A 20,613-nucleotide genomic window follows, 5' to 3' on the forward strand; every position below is an offset into this window, starting at 1 on the left:
TAATGAATTTTTATTTTTATTTTTTTAAAACCACTTTTTGACATCAATGATAAATATAGTTGAAATTTTTAAAAGCATTTTTCCGTAACACTTTTTAACCTCAATGATAAACTGGTTGTTTATTAGTAAGTCAATTAACAATCTTAACTAGAGATAAATTAAGTTTTAGCTTGATTGGCATCGGTATTGTTGCCAATGCAAGAGGACGTGAGTTCGAGTGAATTAAAACACATTATCCTCCTAGTTAAAGGTTGAGGAGAGACTATGACTAGTTCTAACCAGTATATAAAAATGAACATATGATAAACTTGTAATAAGATTAATGTTTGAAAAAAAAAATCTAAACTAAAGATATAATTCTTAATTGAAATCCGAAAACTCTAACTTATTTATTAAAACCCAACCAAACTCATCCCATCTAATTTCAAAATAATTCGAAAAAAATAATTAAATCTAAAATAATTCTAACAAAATAACTAAAAATAAAATAAAATTCACCTAACTAGCCAAGTTGTTCCAATTTACAATTTTCCAGCAAGTTCAATTCAACACTTTTATCATCCATTATTAAGGGTGAGTTTGGATGGACGGTGCGTTTACCTGCAGTTAGTGTAAAAGCAGCGGTGGCGGTGAGATTAGATACTGTAACGATACTGTAGTGCGAAACAAAAAGTAAACTAAACACATTGCACCGCACCCAATTGTCCATCCAAACCCACCCTAATTACATTGCTAGTCCTTGCATTAAGTTGTTTATCTAGTTTATATACTTAAACTTTATATTCTTTAGTCATTGTAACTCAATTAACAATCTCAATCAGAGTCATCAATCCTAATTCAAATCCAAACTTGATGGAACTCGATTTCACCTAACTCATCCCATCTAAATTCAAAATAATTCGAATAAAAAACAATTATATCTAAAACAATTCCAACAAAATAACTCAGAATTTTTAAAATTGACCTAGCTAAGCAACTTGCCCAATTTACAATTTTATACCAAGCTAAATTCAACACTTGTATCATCCATTAATAAATTTTGTTGCTAGGCCTTGCCTTATACGTAAGTTATAGATTTAGTCTCTATACATGAACTTTATTCTTTGTAGTCATTGTATTTTTTTTTAAATTAAAGTACTAATCCAAACAATAGTAAGGGCAAAATCAGGGGCATGGCAAGGGTCCTGCCTCCCTAAAATAGAAAATTTTCTATTTAGGCAATTTGAATTTTTTAAAAATTTAAATTAATAAAAGTAAAATTGCACTTTGACCCTCTAAAAATGACAAAAATTTGATTTAATCTTTAATAAATTATAAAGACACAGGCTATTAAAATGGTGAAATTGCATTTTTACTATTGTAAAAATTACAATTTAATTTCGCCCCCTAACAAAAATTTATGGCTTCACCCCTGGCTACTAGTCTCATACTATGCATAAGTTGATAATTTACCAGTTGTTCTCAATTTTCTATCTTTCTTATTCATATACTTTTTATTTTTAAAATTTGTAATCACGACTCAAATGTTAGCCATTAAATCCATTAACTAAAATAGTGTATTTTTTTATGATAAACGGATCGTCTCGCCGTGACCTTCTCTTGAATTCTCAAAACTTCTGTCACTCGATCCCCGCAGGGACAGAGAACCCCTTGCCGTCTTGGCTGTGCTACCGGAGGCTCTGGGGAAGTCGGAATAGGAGAGCACTCATCTTGGGGTGGGCTTACTACTTAGATGCTTTCAGCACTTATCCGCTCCGCACTTGGCTACTCAGCGTTTACCGTGGGCACGATAACTGAGTATCATATAGAAATTACAAACTGAAATGATATTAGTCATTTGATAATATAATTGTCACATAAAATTTTGAAATTCAAAAGGTACATAACTAAAAAGAGACCAAATTAAAATATAAAGACTGAACCTGCAATTTAAGTATAATATAAGGACTAAAAGAAGAATTTAACTTTAATAACCCTCATCTAAAACCCTACTGAACCATCATTTAAGAACAAAACAAAAAGCCAAATCCTCTGCAAAACCCTAATCAAAAGCAAAGATGAGGCCTCTAGACGAGAAAGAAACCACCGCCGTTTTCGAAAAAATCTTTAAATTCACCGGGAACAACCTGAAGAACATAGTCGAGAACCCATCTCATGAAGGACCCGACAAGGAACCCGGTCGCTATTGTTTCAGGCTACACAAAAACAAGGTCTATTACGTCAGCGACTCCCTCGTCAAACGAGCCACTAACGTCGCCAGAACCAAGCTGGCTTCCATTGGAACCTGCGTAGGTAGGTTCACCCACGGTGGCAACTTCCATCTGACCATCGAATGCTTAAACCTCTTGGCTGCTAACGCCAAGCACAAGGTTTGGCTGAAACCCACGTCGGAGATGTCGTTTCTTTACGCGAATCACGTTTTGAAAGGTGGGCTAGGGAGGATAACGGAGAGCATCGCGCCTGGTGATGGGGTTGTGGTTTTTTCCATGTCGGATTTGCCTTTGGGGTTTGGGGTTGCGGCGAAGAGTACACAGGATTGTAGGAAATTGGATCCTAATGCCATTGTCGTGCTTCATCAGGCTGATATTGGGGAGTATTTGAGGATGGAGAATCAGCATGAGCAGATAATTGAAGAATAAATCGGGTATTTTTTAATATTATTTGTTATCAAATTTGGAATTTTTAGGTTGAATTTTGTTTTAATTTATCTGTCACTGCCTTCTTTAATCTCGTTGAATTTAAGTATTTGCTGCTTATTCGGTTATACAATGTCTTGGTTCAAATATTTGATGTAATAGTTTTACTGTATGATTCTTTGGTTTTTCGTTTTCCCTGAAGTATTTATGTATATATTCATATATAGTCATAGTTGTTGAAACCGGAGCAGTCATTCGGACCGGGTTTTTCTTGATATATTTATGTATATATTCATATATAGTCATAGTTGTTGAAACTGGATGGTCGGTCGACCGGAAACAGGCTGGTATATTGGTCTAGAGTAAAAGAGAGAACCGGTTGACTTGTGACCTGGGATAAAAAATCGGTTGAGTCAGCGGTTGAATTGGGTTTTATTCATTTTTTTGAAATTTTATGATTTTTTTAATAATTTATTTAATTGCAACCGTGGATATATGCTTGTGTATGTTAATCGGACTCAGGTTCATGTGTCAGATGCAGCTACGCGTTTAATACGGGCGTTCATTTTCCATTTTGAAGTTTGTTCTGAATGTTTGGAGGGTCATATTCTCGTGTCATACCTAGATATGTGTTAGATGTTCTGTTAAATTTAGGGACTTGAAAAACAATGCAAAATAGGAGTAACATAGCTCCGAGAAAATACTAAAGATTTAAAGATGGATTTCGAGATGTTGGTTAATTGAAACAGAAATTTTTGCTTGTAGTGCCTATGTTATGTGTATGACTTGTGTCTCGAAATAGTAGAGTTTAAAATGCAGCTTGGTATGATCGCTTTTTGTATAATCTGTATTTAATTAGTGAAAGGAATAGGTTTACTGCATGGTTCTTCATTTTTCTTGAAGTATTTATGTTCAGAACCTATATTTTGATATAATATAGCACATCAAGGGTCTTACAAATACATGGAAAAACGTAGAAGAAATTAAACATACCTCTGTTAGACATATTCACATATAAAACACGCATATCCGAGTGTGAGTGACATTGGGTTTTATCAGTCCTATTGCAATGTATCTGTTGATCTATGCTTTGAGAAAGTTTTATTAAACATGCTTTTATATTAGTCTGAATTTACGAGTGAATGTTAATTGGTCTTGAGTTTTGAGTGTCAGGTATGGGTATGTCTTTGACACCGGTATTCATTTTTCTTTTTGAAGTTTTTTCTATATATTTGGAAGATTATATTCTCATGTCATACATAGATTGGTGTTAGACATTGTATCAACTTTAGGGACTTAAGAAACGAAAATTCGGAGTAACATAGCTCTGAGAAAATACAAAAGAGTTAAAAGATGGATTTCGAGATGCTGGTTAATTGAAACGAGAAATTTTTGCTTGTGGTCAAATTTTTGGAATTGGACCGGCTATTGGTTCTCTGTCTTATCGGTCCAGTCCAATTTTGAAAACACTGCTTGTAGTGCTTATGTTATGTGTATGAATTGTGTTTCAAAATCTTAATCAGCTAGGATAATTCAAAATGCAGCTTGGTGTGATAGCTTTGTTCATGCCTCAATATCTTTTCTCCAATAAGGGGTACGGGTAGGGGTTGTCTAGGTTCTTGTATTACCATCACTTAACATGATCTTCTGTTTCACATCCCTAATAAGCAGCTATGTCGCTTTCACTTTCCAATTTTCGTAAAGTTCTCATGTCTAATATTGTGTCCATGACATAGGTACGGGGATACGAGCGTCATCAAACTCAGTGGTGTGCTTATAGCCTTTAATGTCATCTAAGTCAAGTTGATAGTGATTTCTTATACATTTTTGTTCAGAGGAGAGTTTTTGTGTACACTAGTGAGGGTATGTGACTGTAATTGATTGGAAAATCATGGCTATTAGCATCTCTGTTACTTGGATTCTAGTCGGTATTGGGCACGAGTTCTTAACTTTTTAGAAGTTATTTTTTCATATATTTGAAGAATCATATCACATATTAGCGGCTTGAAGACTCAAAATCCGAGGTTAATGCATTTGTTGTCGTCGCCGGGGTCAATAATTTATACATTTATAAAGAACATTAATGAATATCAATTATTTGTAAATGGCTAACATCAGTTTTAACTCCATTATTATTTTCTAAAAATTTGAAAATATTATGTTTTTTAATTTAATATCTAGTACTTATATTTTCTATGTTTTCCTTTATTAAATTTTGAAATATGGACAATTTAACATAATTTTTGTTTACATTATAGTATCATAAATATATATATAATCTTTATGTGATATAATTTACATAGAAATAAAATAAGATAAAAATATAAAGTTGGGTCGATTGGACTTGCCCTTGAATGTTATAGTTGGAGCTATCATTTTTGAACAATCTTAAATTTTTTTTATTTAAGCTTATTTTTTTGAGTATAATAATATAGTTTTATTTAATATGCATGTAACATATGAAACATCTAACAAATAGTTAAATGATTTTAATTTACATGAAATTTAATCCACATAATATACCTGAATAACATATAAAATATGATAATTGAATTTAATAAATATAAATCATATAAAATATTAGAAAAAAAAAGTTAATTTAGTTTTATTAAGATGATGTAAGTGAAATTTTTTATATTATTTTAGTATATATCGACTATACAACTGCTTGTATTAAGAGGTGATTGCTATTTGAATGAGATATGATTTTTTTTTCTTTTAGAATCTAGAAGTGTTTATGGCTCGATTATGATTCATTTTAGTTTGAGTTTGTGTTTAGAATTTTTAATTTTGGATAGGCTCAATCCAACTTACATCATTTTACTATTTAAAACATTTTTCTATTTTGGACGGAATAAATCGAGTTTAAATTTCTTTTAAATCAATTATCAATCTTGTTCGACCTAATCCATAAACAATTTTAATAAAATCGAGCTCCAATGAATATGAGCCAGGAGCAAAAGCATGTTTGTTTGTGAATCTAATTTTGGGTTCTAAAAAAAATGTTCTTTCTCAATGATTCTCATGGATATGGTTTTGGGGATTTTGGAAGAATCATCCAATGTCTATAATGGAAATTCCTTCAACCCCACTTATCTTAGTTGGGTTGACTCCAATTATTCAATATTGTGTTCAAAGCCTAGCTTGAGCGGTCTCGCATAAATCTATTATAAATAAGATATCAATTTGAGAATAATAAAAAGAGTTGTATATGTTAAGATTTAAATATTACGAAAAAGTATGAAATAGAAAGACGAATTTAGAAGATGACATTAAATCTTCATCAACGAGAGAGAAAAAAGATCGAGGAAGAGGGTTTGGAGACCCGCCATTGGTGCGATTGTAGTAGTGGATAAAGGAACATTGTGTGCTATAAAAGCCTAAAATTCCATGCGTCATGGTTAGGGTTGGTTGGGCTAACTTGGGTGCTAGAATCTAGCTAGCATTTGCTTTAGTCTAACTGGTAAGCAATTTTTTTTCTCTTCTCTTGCCGATTAGGATATTATGATTTAGAAGTATTCATAAACCGGAACATGCTCAAATAATTAAATCTAATCACCGGATAAGTCATTTGAATAGGTTTATTTATTGTAAAATTTTGAATGTATTAAGTTTATGTAAGGGATGTACTGTTAAAGTCGTTTGAGATATACATTTAATCAAAATTTAAGGATATTTATAAACTATACCCGAAGTATCTAAACTATCAAAGTTTACGTTTTGATCAATCAACTTCAGTAAGTTACAAAATGGTCATTTAGCTACTCGAAAGTTTTCGTTTAAGTCATTAGATTGTTGAAATTGCCACCATATGACCTTTTACGTTTGCACCGCTGGCACCAATCAAAAGCTCTCATTTTCTCATCTTCTAATATTTAATTTTTTCTATGAAACGACTTCTAAAAGTCATGAATCTGTAAACCAAAATTCAAATGGCTTTCTTTTTCTCTGATCTCCAATGTTTACCGTCTGATCAATTTGGATATAAGGTATGTTATTCTACTCATCAGTAAGTACTGTTCCACCGTACTAATTGTTAAATCATCACCTGGAGCTCGCCTTCTGGACTTAAAAAAAAAGACTTAACAACCTAATAACTTAAATAAAAATTTTCAAATAATACAATGACCATTTTGTAACTTTTTAAAATTAAATAACTAACTTGTAAACTTACTAATAGTTCAAAGACCTTTAGTTTAATTTACCCTTTTAATTATCAGAAAAATAGAATTAATCTAAAAGAAAATGTAATAACATGTAGATATATGTAATAATAGTTGAAAATAGATATCGATATTAAAAACAGTTTTTATTTAACAATCTTATAATATGTTCTGATCATTGCCGACTAGACCTGTTCATGTGTCGGGCCACCTAGCCCCACCCGAAGGCTCGCCCGAAATGTGGGAGGGTTTCGGCAAAAAATAGGCCCGAAAAATGAGCTTGGACAAAAAAAAGACCCGTTTAAAAAAGGACCGGGCCTTGGATAAGGCCATTTGGCTCGAGCCCGACCCTGCCTAGCCCGAATTCACTAAAGGACAAAAAAATCTGTCTTTTTAATATTATTTTCTTATTGTTTTCTCCCTATGTTGCTATCATTTTACTATTATGTTGCTACTATTTTGTTGTTATTGTTTGGATATTGTATAAAACTTATTTTATTGTTAATTTTGTTATTATTTTAAAGACATTTGTTAATTTTATTATTATTTTAGAGTCATTTGCTTGTTAAGTTGCATTTATCTTAGTGTTATTTAAGTATACAAATTTTTTAAAAATTTGTTTTCAATTTGTTGGAAAATATTTATTTTGATGTTTTTAGTATATTTGATGTATTATATATATTTTAAAATAGTATAAAAATTTAATATGAGCGGGTCAGGTTGGGCTCGGGTTTTAACATTTTTATCCGAGTCGGGTTTGGGCAAAATTTTAGGCCCATTTTTGGGTCAGGAAAACTGGCCTAAATTTTTAGTTGAGCCCGAACCGAACCCGGCCCAACCTATGCACACTTTTATCCCCGACCCATAAATAGAATAATAATACGTTTCAGCGCACTTGAACTCACGTCTTTTTACGTTGGCAACAATGCTCATGTCAATCGAGATAAGACTCAATCAACATTTTTATGAAAGCTAATAATTTATTACATTTCTATAAAAAAATAATATATTATATTGCATCATATTCCAAAATTACTTTAATTAGTGAGACAGAATTTATTCATGTAGCATTATATATATAACTTGAATATTTGACCCACTTTATTTTCGATGATGCCCCCCAGCCATGGATTCCCCTATCGAATATTAAGAGCATTAAGTCTGATGGTATACAATTTCTGTGTTTAAACTCATAATACTTGTAAAATTAGAATAATTTTACATAAATTTTATAATAATTATGCATATAAAATTTCGAATTAATGTAGATATTTTTTACATAAATTATTTTTTTATTTTTTAATATATTAATCATAAAAATTTTAAGATATATATGAAACTGCTTTAATTTTTCACTAAAATAAATATAAATATAAAATTGACATATTAGATCATTTCCAATATTTTTCCAAGAAAAAACAAAAATAAAGACAAATATTCCCATGGTGGGGTTAATTTAAAAGACTTATTATATATATATATATAAGGATTCCCTTAAATCTTCTTATGCCCACATCCATTGTAATTGTCCCCATTGCAGCCTTGATCTCAATGCATCCTTAACATCATTTTGATCCATCGAGCTCTAACGTGACTTTATGTTTCTCGAAAAGAGTTATAAATCTTAAATTAATAATACATTAAAAATAATTTCGGGATATATTGAGATATATCGTGAACTTTTATGAACTAAAACAATTGATATTTTCCATATTGATACGAATTAAGATACATGAACTCCCTCACCCTCACTTTCTCTCCCATTTCCTCTTCACTTTTAGGCCCACATTACCATTCCCTATGACTAAACCATCCCATACCTTGTTTCTCTTGTTCTTTCCCTCTCAATCCACCCTTTACAGCCTTCAACTCACCTCTATATATACACCCCCTACAAAGTACCCCCATTGCCAATACCCTTTCTATAGCTATATCCTCCCCCTTTTCGATAAACCAATGTCCGGCGTTTGGGTTTTTAAGAACGGCGTTGTTCGTCTCGTCGAGAACCCTGGGGTCGACTCCTTTGACGGAAGCCGTCAGGGTTCCAACACTCGTCGCAAACTGCTTATCCACACTCCATCTAACGAAGCAATCACTTCTTACGCGATTCTCGAGCGTAAGCTATCAATTTTGGGGTGGGAAAGATACTATGATGACCCAGACCTTCTTCAATTCCACAAACGATCCACCGTTCATCTGATCTCGCTTCCTAAAGATTTCAGCAAGTTCAAATCCATGCACATGTTCGACATCGTCGTCAAGAACCGTAACATGTTCGAAGTCAGGGATGTGTAGTTCCAATCTCTAGTCTTTCGTCATCTTTTCTTCTTCTTTCCTTTGTGTAATTAGGGTTAAAAACAAAACTAATTGCTAAGTATTTAAATTTTCGGTCGCGGATACATTTTCAATGGTTATACTATATATCTCGATCAATTGTAATAAAAAGTTAGTATTTGATATACTGACAATGTACATTTTTCTTAATTCACAAACAACTTTAAAAAACTAACATATATATATTTTTTAATATATTAATATACTCCTATAAAATACTTACGATAAAATATACTAATACTATACAATAAAGACCCATAATGTCACGTGTTTGAGCCGGAGCACGTCTATCCAATATGTAAGGAAGGATGGTGTCTTTTTACTCTTTATTTTTCCTCTCAATATGAAATTAATTTCCAAGGAAAATGAAAATCCGACAAAATGCCAGCTCAGCTGGTAAGAAAAGCAGACAAAAATGCCAACTCAGCAAGTAAGGAATATAGGCTGTAATTCGTATTTTAATGTTTTATGATTAAATTTAAGGTAAATTATACTCAAGGTCACCGAACTATAGTAAATTTACATGTTAGTCACTTTAAAAATTACAAAATAGTCATTAAACTATTCAAAAATGTTCATTTAAGTAACTAATGGCCTTTTCTATTTGCATCGCTTGCAGCAATTAAAATACTTCCAGTCTCTTCTACAATTCATTTTTTTTACGAAACAAATTTGAACGTTATAAACCAACAAACCAAAATCTAAAAAGTTTTCTTCTCTGATAATTGATATTGATTGTTAGATCGATTTGGATCTAAGGTATGCTATTCTATTTGTCGATGGGTATTGATCCATCGTATCAATTGTTGAATCGTCGCTTGGAACTCGCTCACTCGACTTCTTTCTTTTAAAAATAAACTTAATATCCTAGTGACTTTAATAAATCTTTCAAATAATTCAATAATTATTCTATAACTTTTTTGAAATTGAGTGATTAAAATAATTTAAGTGTTAAATTTAAAATACTTTATATTATTTTGTATAAATAATATACATGATTTATTTTGTATTTATTTTATATCATATATTAATTATTTTTTGGACCGTGTATTAATTATTATGGGAGTCAAATGTGCGCAGCCAAAATTAGATATTTCTATTGTTGTGTTCGAAGCTGACAAAAAATCTGAGATTTGTCTTCAGCTATAACATTTTATCCACAAAATCATAAGACGATTAAAGGTAAATATATGTAATCGAGTCGTGTTGAGTTGAGTCGAGTCGAGATTAAATTATGTGAAATTTGAATTTGAGTTTGATTTAAAATTCAATTTAAATTCGATTAAATTTCACTTTTAAAGTTTGAATTTAATTCGAGAATTGAGTTAATCGAGTTCACTCGATTATTCTAAGTTGTTTGAGTATAATTTAAAATTTAAAATTCAGCTTAATTATTATCGAGTCAAGCACAACTATCAAGTTAGTCAATTTTAATTATATTTGTTTGATTCAATAGATCGTAAAATTAATTAATCTTTTCTATTTTTAATCAATAATAAAATTCTCGATTTAAACTCAAATTTATTAAAATTTGAAGTCAAGGATGATAATCAAACTCACAAGCCTAATTGAGCTTGCTCAAATAATTCAATCGCTATATTTGATCATAATCTATACATAAATTATCAATATTTGACTGGACAAGAGTATCGATATCATGATCCCTTGAAGCAGATAGTAATGAAGCTCTCTCAAAATTTTTGAAAATTCTTTTTAGACTTTTAAATTTTTTTTAAAAAAAAGTTACCCCATTTTTATTTGAATTTCACATTATACCTTACAGTTTTTTAAAATTAGATTTCACCAAAAAATTTGTCAAATCTTATTAAGCTTTTGAAAGTTTTAATCAAATATTTTAAATTTTTTAAACGAGAAAAAGGCCTCCGCAGTCCCTCTCAATTTCGAAATTGAGAAGATTTGTCTCTTTAAAAAATTAAAGCAATTTAATTCTTGTCAATTTTAAAAGTGAGCAATTAAAAATAATTAAACGATAAAAAGGTCTCCGCAGTCCCTCTCAATTTCAAAATTGAGAAGATTTGTCCTTTTAAAAAATCAAAGCAATTTAATTCTTGTCAATTTTGAAAGTGAGCAATTAAGAATCACGACGTTATTATTTTCCATCAATTGTACTTAATTGTAATTGATATAATAACAAATTTATCCCTCAAAGTTTACACATTTTTTTTTATCAATTTGGTCCTAATTTAACAAATTTATCCTGCAATATTTGTGTAAATGTGTAAATATTAAGGCTGAATTTGTTGGGTTTTTTAGAATTAATATCAAAATGACGAAATATATAAACATTTAAGACTAAATGTGTTATTATGTCGATAAAAATTATATACAATTGATGGAATACATTAATATTGTGATTAATTGCCAATAGTTGCTCACTTTCGAAATTGATAGGAATTAATTTGCTTCAGTTTTTTAAAGAGACTAATTTACTCAATTTTGAAATTGAGAGAAAATCGAGAGGCCTTTTTACCTTTTTAAACACTCTCATTAAATCTTTTATTTTTTTAAAAAAAGTTTAATTAAACCCCTAAATCTTAACATCGTAAACCATCCATGTCAGCACCTACCTTTTGGTATTGATATTTTTTTTTTGAACTTTATAGGTATTTATCATATATGTTCTTTTCGATACAAAATTTAAAACTATTCATAGCCCCTCTCTAACATTTAAATAGGAGGATAATGCGTTTCAGTGCACTCAAACTCATGTCCTTCAGCACTAAGAACAATACCAAGATCAATCAAGCTAAAACTTAATCGACTTTTGATATTGATACTTAGCATAAAAACATCAATACTTAAATAGACTCTCGATTATACCCTATGATCATATACCATGGATGAATGTTTCCAACTTTAGGGTGAGGCCAATAGTTCAAAAAAAACACGTGCTCCTTCATATATTAGCCGCATTTTTTAATTTTTACAGGCACTTTTACTTTAACTTGTGCGGAATCAACACGTGTGGAATCGAAAAGAAAATCCACCAATGATTTTTTCTTATTTTAGAAAGAAAAAAAAAGGGATCTGAAAAAGTTTTATTTTCTAGATTTTGATTTGATTCAGTTATGGCAGTCGAAGCCCCATTCCTTGGTTGAGTGGGCTGCAATTATACATTGACATCGAGTAGTCAATTTCCTTCCAGTTCCAGTTGAGCTGTTTGTTTACCGAGAAAGTGGAAAAGGAAAATAAAAAGAAATGATGAAAGTCAAGAAAAGTGGGATAAAGGATGGGAGCTGAAAGCAATGAGAATTCCATAAAAGTAGGTTTTTTTTTTCTAAAATGAAAAAAGAATAAAAAATTAAATGTTGAATTCTAAGTACTAAATTTGAATCATAGAAATTAAGGCTTTTTTTATAATTTATTAAAAATAATATTTTTTTAAGAATTTAATTTTTTTAACATATCTGATACTTCAAGTTTTAAAAAATAAATGATAGAATTTTTCAATGATGAACGGTTATTACTAAATATTTAAAATTGTCATTTACCAAAGCATCTAACTAGATTCGATATTTAATTTTAAGTAATATACAAAACATATTTTATAACTTAAATTCAGTACTTAATTTTTAGTTTATAAAACATTGAATATAAATATATTGTTTGATAAATGAAAATTTTAAATATTAAATATTAAATAAAAATTTTAAGAATATCCAAACTAGTAATAGAAGTAATTAATTTTGTTGATGCAAGTCACCAACAAATAGAAAATGACAACGGAGAAGAGTGTCGATTCATCTGTAACAAACAAAGAGTTGGGGTAAAGAGAAGGATAAGATGGATTGCTAACGTTGCTATGTAGGGTTTTTAGTAGAGAATGAGTTGATCCTTGATTCCTTATGCACTCAGGCTTATATATAGAGTCATCCTTTGTCATATAGTGCCACATAACCGGCAATATAGTGTCCTATATGGTTGTGTGTGTTGGTCAATTTTCGTCATGGAGTGTACTACGTGATGTTGCTCTGATATTCTCGTCTTTGGGGTTGTATTGTTATGCATTAGTGGTCCTCATGAGGGTGTGTAGCAAGTTGTCTCTATGTTAATTTAGACAAGATTTGTGGAAAGTCACTTGCGGGTCATTCCGCATGAAAGGTTGGTAGGGATTGTTCTTTGTGGAGGGTTGTATGCGAACCCCCCTTAATAGAGAGTCATGGACAGACTATCCAACAGCTTGCCACGTGTTATGATGAGATGAGATATCATAAATTTTAAATTATTATGATTTGATTCTTATTTAATAATAATATAATGTTAAGATAAAATATTTATAAATGATTAAAAAATGAAGAGTCCTTTTGAATTTATTTGTCGCAGTTTTTTTATTATATGGTTTATTGATAGTGTATTTATACTTGTAACAAATATAAACAATTATAGAATATTTTAATTGATAAAAATATATATTTTTTAAAAGACAGACAAAAGGAGTGGAATAAGTATTTAGTAAAATTACCTCGACTTTCAAAAATAAAAATAAAAAACATAACCCTCTAATTTAGATTTTAGAGCAATTTGGTACGAAATTCATACAACATATTGGGTTTTGCAATCCCTAATTTCGCTTTCTTAGCATTACCAACGGGGTTTATGGGTTAGAAGAACTCGATGTCCTTTGAGCAACCATTGGTCTGTTGGGCCTTTTGAAACAAGATAGGTGTTGGACAAGCATGTGTTAGTGGTACGGGTTGTAGATTAAAGCCCGTGATAAATGTACACAGAACGTCCTATGAAAGTTAACGGATTAAATGAAACTCATTTTGACTCACTTGAAGTAGTTTAATTTGTGGAACATATGGAAAAACTCATATACTTGATCTCTAGTAAAACTAGAGTTAACATGGTAAATATTGTAAATATTAAAGGGTAAGATTGTATGAGTTTAAATACTTTAAAACTCTCATCTTGTAGATAGATTTTAATATTGATCATCGATATAATTTAAACTGTACCGTTGGATCTAAGGGAACTAAACTATAAATAGCAGGTGTGGTCCGGACGACTAAGCTCATTCTGGGCTTGAATGATTTTTTTTATTCTCAAATTTGTTCAATCTAATTTAAATTTAAATTAAATATATTTATTTTATTTATTTAAATTTAATTATAAAAAATATATATTAATATAAAATCATATATTTTAATACTATTTTTTTAAAAAAACAATGACACTAGCTTTTGAGTGAATTGGTCATAACCTTACCTATAAACTCGAAACAAAAGTTCATTAAATTGTTTTGAATTCGAAAATTTTATCTAACTTGTCAAATCTAAATTCAATAAATTATTTAATTATATCAATACGACCAGTTCAATTAAAAAATATTAAAAATTCAAAAAAATATATTTAAAGTGTTAAAAAGATTGAATTTTATCGATTTGTATTGATTCCCGATCCAACTGGTTCAATATTATTCTACGAACAGATTCCTGAGCAGGTTCAATCATCATTGACTAATGCAGTCAAATTGACACCACATAAAAACTAATTCAAAGCCACCTAAATTAAACTTGAAACAATCCAATCTCGAATAACTCGAATAACCGAGCATCAAATTCAATTTCTTCTATCAAAAACTATCCAACCAACTCGGTTTCAAGCAATTCACATGAGTTAGTCATTCATCAATATCATTATATTAAAAATATTCTTCTTTGTAAAGTTCCATTGCTATAGAATAAAAAAGTAAGAACCAAGAACCAAAAATATCATTTTGTTTTTTCTTCAGACGATGCCACTAAGTACAAAAAACATGGTACTGAATTCTCCCTCTGTTCTTGTTTTGGTGTTTCAATGAGCCGTAAAACCTCCCTATACCAACTCACCACCGAAGACAATATGAAAAAGCTTACACTTGACCGAACAATCCTTCCAATCCTCTCAATATCGAAACAGCACATTCGGTGTATGTCACAACAAAGCTTACTTCTCTGCAATGCTCGAGGACATAACTTAGTTGGTGCAATCAAATCCGTGACAAACCGAAAGCCAGATTACAAGGATTAGAAGAACCAAGATTCCGAGAACCACCAACTTTATCTTCATGTTTTGATACCACATCTTACGACGGATTTTCGTCCCTTGGTTCCTGTATGCTTGGGCCTGAAGAAAGGCAAACAAAGAAACATGCTTTGTGTCGAGATAGATAGATGTAGATTACCGTAAAGCTTAACCGAGAGAAACGGGTTTTACCTGATCACGTAGATTCTCGGTCTTGTCAGCAAGTGTGGTTAGGTTTTCTCCTCGATCAATCGCCTGGAACATAAAATCGAAAGTCATATAAACTATATAAAAGCAGCTGTTACCTCAAATTTCCTATTAGACTTGATCTTGATTCATGTGAAGTTGCATATCATTTCCAAGAAAATAAAAATCGGGTATTTTAGGTATGTTGAAAACAGACCAAACCCGAATTAATTCACATATTGCACTAACAAATACAGATCTTATTGCAGGTAACTTTCACCAAGCTTTTGGACTAAACCGTCATTCACGAGTTGCGTTTGGTACCCTTTTGTTAATAGTCTATCACCTATTCCGAATAATCCTTGTTATTACTTTAAACCTAATCATTTCATGTTTCTCCAACTTGGCTATGTGACACTGGATCTCCCAACATATTTGACAAATGATACCATTATCAACCTATAGTACTCTTGTTCGATAAACCTTCAATTTCTATATCTAAAGAAGTGTCCCGTGCTCTCGTTAGTGTAAAACGAAAGCATGAACATGCAATCGAATTCAGAATTTCAGTCTTCCGATAATGTAAAAGCAGCGAAGGAAGAGAATCCCGATGCAGACTTACCTTGTCAATATTCTCCAACATTATACTTTTAACTTCCGAAACTTGGGCCTTCACCTTTAATAGCTTTTCGATTTCTTCAGCATGTTCGATAATATATTTCATGTGCTCCTTCATAACTGGTCTGCAAATTATGTTTTTTTGCTTTACATAAAATATATCTGAAAACTAAGAAAATTGGAACAAAAGACCAGATATCTAATGATAACACGGATGCATGAACATACCCGAACTCCTTGTTAAGACTTTTGGCAATAGCTGTATCAGCTTTTCCACCCCCATATCTTTTCTTAAAGTCTGCTTTCATACGTTCCAAAAATGCAATAGAGATTTGCTTTCCAACGGAATCTTTGGCAACAACACAATAAGCTGCATAGATAAAATGCATGCAGTCAAGACCACTGATTACTTAAACGATAAACTATCGATCCTGATGTGGAACATCGAGAGTTCATCAGCTTAGGCAAATATAAAAGTTCTTGAATATTCAGTTAAGCACCAGAAGCAACAGTTTGCATACAATTACAACTGATATGCTTTCATTAAAAGCCGGAAAATTGGTACTTTTTTGGCAATAACAAGTTTTCAACAAAAGAGGCAAGTTCAACGGTGGAGCAGACCAGATGCTGGAAGCTCATATCCCCGTCCCTCTCTCCTCTCCACACCCAAATGTTCTTTCATTTCAGATACGAATCCAAAACTTTTTTCATGTATATAGTAGCACTCTTATCTAGTTACTAGTTCGACCACATCTTTATTGTGCTCCCATCAATGAAAAGCTAGCTCAGACATGTAATAATATGTCCGATCAGACCATAGATAATAATGTAGGCTAGTAGATATGAAACTGCGATTGCCAGAGTATCATCGGTAATGATCGGTGCATCAACTTTTCACCATTTTCTTCTATTTTACAAGCTTCCTAGGGACCAAATGCAATCACCACAAGGCGATATTCGAGTCAATTATACATGCAAACAAAGTCTCGAACCAATCCAACCACGTCTCGAATCAAGTAAATGCATTTTCAATCTAGAACTTTCTTATAAACTATCACAACCATTTTCCGGTTTAGGCATTTCTTAATGAGCATATCATTTTCACATATTAATTTCCCTAAATGTTTATTTCATTTGACCAATAAATTTATTGAAAAACTTCATTTATGTGATATAAATTATTCACTATTTAATTGACAAATATCAAACTGTAATCCAAATCCAGAAATTCTCAAGGTATGAAAAATATGAAACAAATCGAAGAACAAGAAACATTGCAAATTCCCATATTTTCCCACAGTTTCCTCAGCAACCAAACAAAATGAAAAAAGGGAAAAACTGATCAATCCTATAAAAAGAAGCTAACATTTCAAATTTTTAACAAAAACCCACCAAGTCCCACATCCCATTTCACACTATTTTAGCTAGATCCAACAGCCTTATCCTTCAATTCAACACTTTAAAGAACTCCACCTACCCCGTTTGTTTCTCGAGAAAAAACAACAACAAAGAGATTAAAGTTCTGGGAAATTACCGTAACCATCTTCAACAAGAAAATTAAAGGTATGGTGATCACAGTTGTAAGTAAACTTGTTATTAGAAGAAGGGAGTTTTTGCAAACACTGAGTTGCGATGGCTGGGAAATTCCCAGTGAACTCAGTGTACTCGGCCAAGATCATTGTTCCTCGAGCCACGAAGCTGTAAATAAACGGTTCCAGACTCATTTTCCCTTCCCCTTTCTCCTTTGTGAGTTCAACTGGGTTATCTCGCGAGTTGGTGGGAGAGACAACACAGAGAACGACAAGGACCTTGCTTATTGCAGGTTTTATTTTATTTTCACCTTTTATATATGTATACATATATTATATTAAGACCGTGTTTGGCAGCTTCCTTTGTTGCTAAGAAAGATAATTACGTATCATAGAAATATTTTGCTTAGATTTTTATTAAGGTTAAAATTGCAATAAGTCCCTGCACTCTTTGATAATTTGGAATGTGATCCCTGTGCTTTTATTTCTAGAAATTTAGTCTATTTACTTTTCAAATTTTAAAAATTAAGTCTAATTATTTATACTCTTAATTTTTTTATTAAATTCAGGTTAATTACAACATCATTTTTTAATTACATTCCTACCTAGTGAGTACTTTCTTTTATTGCAAAATGTTATACTAACAAATTTAACAAAAAAAACAGTGTTAACTATTGGACCTGAATTTTAAAATCTAAAAGATAAATAGACTAAATTCCTAAAAATAAAAGTATAATGATTAAATTCAGGCAACGCCACCTAACTAATGTGGAAAGGTTACATAAGGGCATTAGGCAAAATGGTTCTTGTTCGTCGTGTCAGCATGGGCTTAAAGACTTAATCCATGTCCTTAGGGACTGTCTAGCTACTCTGGTCCAGTATTTTCGATTTAATCACTTGGCACATATAGAAAAACATGAATCTCTTTATTTTTCAAGGAATATTGTGGAGCTTCGCTAAGACTATTAAGTTTTCGAAAAGTTGGGCAAAACAATATATTGAAGCACTTAAGTAGGATTTCATTGGACAGTTTAAATCTGCTCATAAACCTATTCCGATAGGTAATTTGATTTATTTATATACTGATCTAGCTATTGAGTTATGCAAGGTGGGTTGCTGTCGAGGGGTGGTGTACAATCAAGATGGGCAATGGATTGTTGGATACAATTAGTATTTGGGGTTTTGCTCAGTTTTTTATGCTGAGTTGTGAGAAATTTTAGATGATCTAGCTTTCATTCAAAGAGAAGGGCATAAGAAAGTTCTCATCCATACCGATAATTTAGAGACTGTCAAAACCATTCAAGATATTCATTTGACTGAACTAGGTTAGAAGAATTCATATGATTTTACAAACCATTGAGCAATAGGAAATCAAGTATATTCCTAGAGAAAGAAATTAAGTTGCGGATTGACTAGCCAAGATGACTTCAGTGAAGAACTCAGCTTTGCAAGTGTTTGGAATGACTCTTGGAAGAGTTAGAAGTTGTTGAGATTGCTAGAGTAACAAATTTTCGATTATGTTAGATTAATATAGTTTGATTGTGTTTTTTTTTAAAAAAGATTTGTTTTCAATTTTATTTTAAAAATGATTTTTTAGGATTTTATTAAAAAATAGCATAATAATAATTTTAGTTTTTATTTTTATTTCTTTTGTCATATTGACCCTTATTTTTTTTAAATTAAATTTAACAATTAATTTTTCAAAAAGAGAGAAATCCCTTTTTTTTAACAAAAATGGTGACTATTTATCCCACGTGATGATTCACATGACACTATTTGTCTTGATGTCACGCCAATAAATACTTTAAAAATTATAAAAATATTAAAAAAATATAAATTACACATGAATTATTATGTAGGCCATCGTATTTTAAAATTTAACATTTTAGTCACTATATTCATTAAAAAATTTGATTTTAAAAAAGAAGAAATTAAATTCAACTATTTTTAAAAGTTTAAAAGCCAACTTTAACTTAAAAAGGATCAATTTGATAAAAAATATAAAAAATAAGGACTAAATTTATCATTGCATCTTAAAAAAATTAATAATTATAAAATTGGCTTGGATTATTCGTCTTTTTAATTTGACAAGGAAAAGCAAAGAATGATTATTGGAGTGACACTTTGCAAAAAGAGTTTTCAGACACTGATACTGCTTTGGCGGCGATTTATTTATTTATTTATTTTGTCATAATTAATAAAACTGTTGCATTTGGACCCACCTAAATGATCTGTGATCTAAAATAATGTTGAAAATTAATATTAAACAAATAAGATTTCATAGGGATCTATTTGTTAGAATTTTAAGAACTGGTAGAACTTTCTAGATTTTAGCAAATTTAAATTCATTATTATTATTTATTAGAGAGGTTGATGGATCTTGTTGGATGTGATCGCAGCTTAAATTAAAGCTACTTAAATAGTATATTTTATTATTTAAAAATAACAAAATATTAATTTGACATATTTTTACGCTAATATTTATATATTTTTTATAAATATATTTAAATTTAGGCGGGTTCGAGATAAAAAAATTATTCTCCAAATTTAATCCATGAATACGTAGATTTTAAATTAAATCGAATATTCAATGAATTGATCAGATGTGATTAATAATTGTAAAATTCACACTCGAATTAATAAATATATTTTAAATTTTAGGTCCACTAATTATTTGTATTAAACACGAGAGTTGTTATAATAATTCGAGCCCAATTGCTTAAATCATTTCTATGATATTTAAATGTGATTAATGTTCCAATTTTATAAAAATAAAACGGATATAAATAATATATATTTAAATGTTTAATTTGGTTATTCATAAAAATAAAACGGATAAAAATGATATATATTTAAATTTAAAATTGAGATTCGAGTAATAGATATTCGATAACTAATATTTGTATCTGTGATCCATATTAATCAAAACATCTAAATATTATATAAATTCATAATATTTGAATAAATATATATTTAAATTTATGGAATGGTGGTGATATCAATACAGCCAATCAACTCACTGCCATAAATAATTAAACCCTTGATTCGAATTGTCGATTCACTTTAGGCCCATCGTAGCCACGGTTAACATCAATAGGTTCAATGGGCCAATATATATAT

The 20,613-nt window shown here is 30.6% G+C and overlaps 3 protein-coding genes across 5 annotated transcripts; 2 read left to right on the forward strand and 1 right to left on the reverse strand.

The window, feature by feature from the left end:
* Positions 1 to 1,942: 1,942 nt before the first annotated feature.
* Positions 1,943 to 4,630, forward strand: LOC107936146 (60S ribosome subunit biogenesis protein NIP7 homolog). Of its 3 annotated transcripts, none has more exons than XM_016868816.2 (2): positions 1,943 to 2,644; positions 4,373 to 4,630. In XM_016868816.2, exon 1 carries the CDS (start codon positions 2,058 to 2,060, stop codon positions 2,637 to 2,639), a length of 582 nt encoding a protein of 193 aa, XP_016724305.1. In that variant the 5' UTR covers positions 1,943 to 2,057; the 3' UTR covers positions 2,640 to 2,644; positions 4,373 to 4,630. The 3 variants fall into 3 exon arrangements, with proteins under 3 accessions (XP_016724305.1, XP_016724306.1, XP_016724307.1); XM_016868817.2 differs by lacking the exon at positions 4,373 to 4,630 and adding an exon at positions 3,172 to 3,477 and having other exon boundaries at positions 1,992 to 2,644; XM_016868818.2 differs by lacking the exon at positions 4,373 to 4,630 and adding an exon at positions 3,178 to 3,477 and having other exon boundaries at positions 1,992 to 2,644.
* Positions 4,631 to 8,697: 4,067 nt separating this feature from the next.
* LOC107936147 (flowering-promoting factor 1-like protein 3) lies at positions 8,698 to 9,258 on the forward strand. The gene has a single exon (XM_016868819.2). It carries the CDS (start codon positions 8,756 to 8,758, stop codon positions 9,092 to 9,094), a length of 339 nt encoding a protein of 112 aa, XP_016724308.1. The 5' UTR covers positions 8,698 to 8,755; the 3' UTR covers positions 9,095 to 9,258.
* Positions 9,259 to 14,695: 5,437 nt separating this feature from the next.
* On the reverse strand, positions 14,696 to 17,797 carry LOC121213721 (vesicle-associated membrane protein 724). The gene is made up of 5 exons (XM_041086721.1): positions 17,499 to 17,797; positions 16,193 to 16,334; positions 15,969 to 16,089; positions 15,353 to 15,415; positions 14,696 to 15,262 (listed from the first exon to the last, which is right to left on the reverse strand). Exons 1-5 carry the CDS (start codon positions 17,686 to 17,688, stop codon positions 15,113 to 15,115), a joined length of 666 nt encoding a protein of 221 aa, XP_040942655.1. The 5' UTR covers positions 17,689 to 17,797; the 3' UTR covers positions 14,696 to 15,112.
* Between the last annotated feature and the right edge of the window lie 2,816 nt (positions 17,798 to 20,613).

Source organism: Gossypium hirsutum, chromosome D01 (assembly GCF_007990345.1).
Source record: "Gossypium hirsutum isolate 1008001.06 chromosome D01, Gossypium_hirsutum_v2.1, whole genome shotgun sequence".
NCBI lineage: Eukaryota > Viridiplantae > Streptophyta > Magnoliopsida > Malvales > Malvaceae > Gossypium > Gossypium hirsutum.

Bases quoted from the DNA above. Each gene is read 5' to 3' on its own strand.
- LOC107936147 (XM_016868819.2), top strand. From the start codon at position 8,756: ATGTCCGGCGTTTGGGTTTTTAAGAACGGCGTTGTTCGTCTCGTCGAG.
- LOC107936146 (XM_016868816.2), top strand. From the start codon at position 2,058: ATGAGGCCTCTAGACGAGAAAGAAACCACCGCCGTTTTCGAAAAAATC.
- LOC121213721 (XM_041086721.1), bottom strand. From the start codon at position 17,688: ATGAGTCTGGAACCGTTTATTTACAGCTTCGTGGCTCGAGGAACAATG. The intron at 16,090-16,192 runs GTATGTTCATGC...CATAATTTGCAG, and splicing joins AGTCTTAACAAGGAGTTCGG to ACCAGTTATGAAGGAGCACA. The intron at 15,416-15,968 runs GTAAGTCTGCAT...TTTATGTTCCAG, and splicing joins TGTTGGAGAATATTGACAAG to GCGATTGATCGAGGAGAAAA.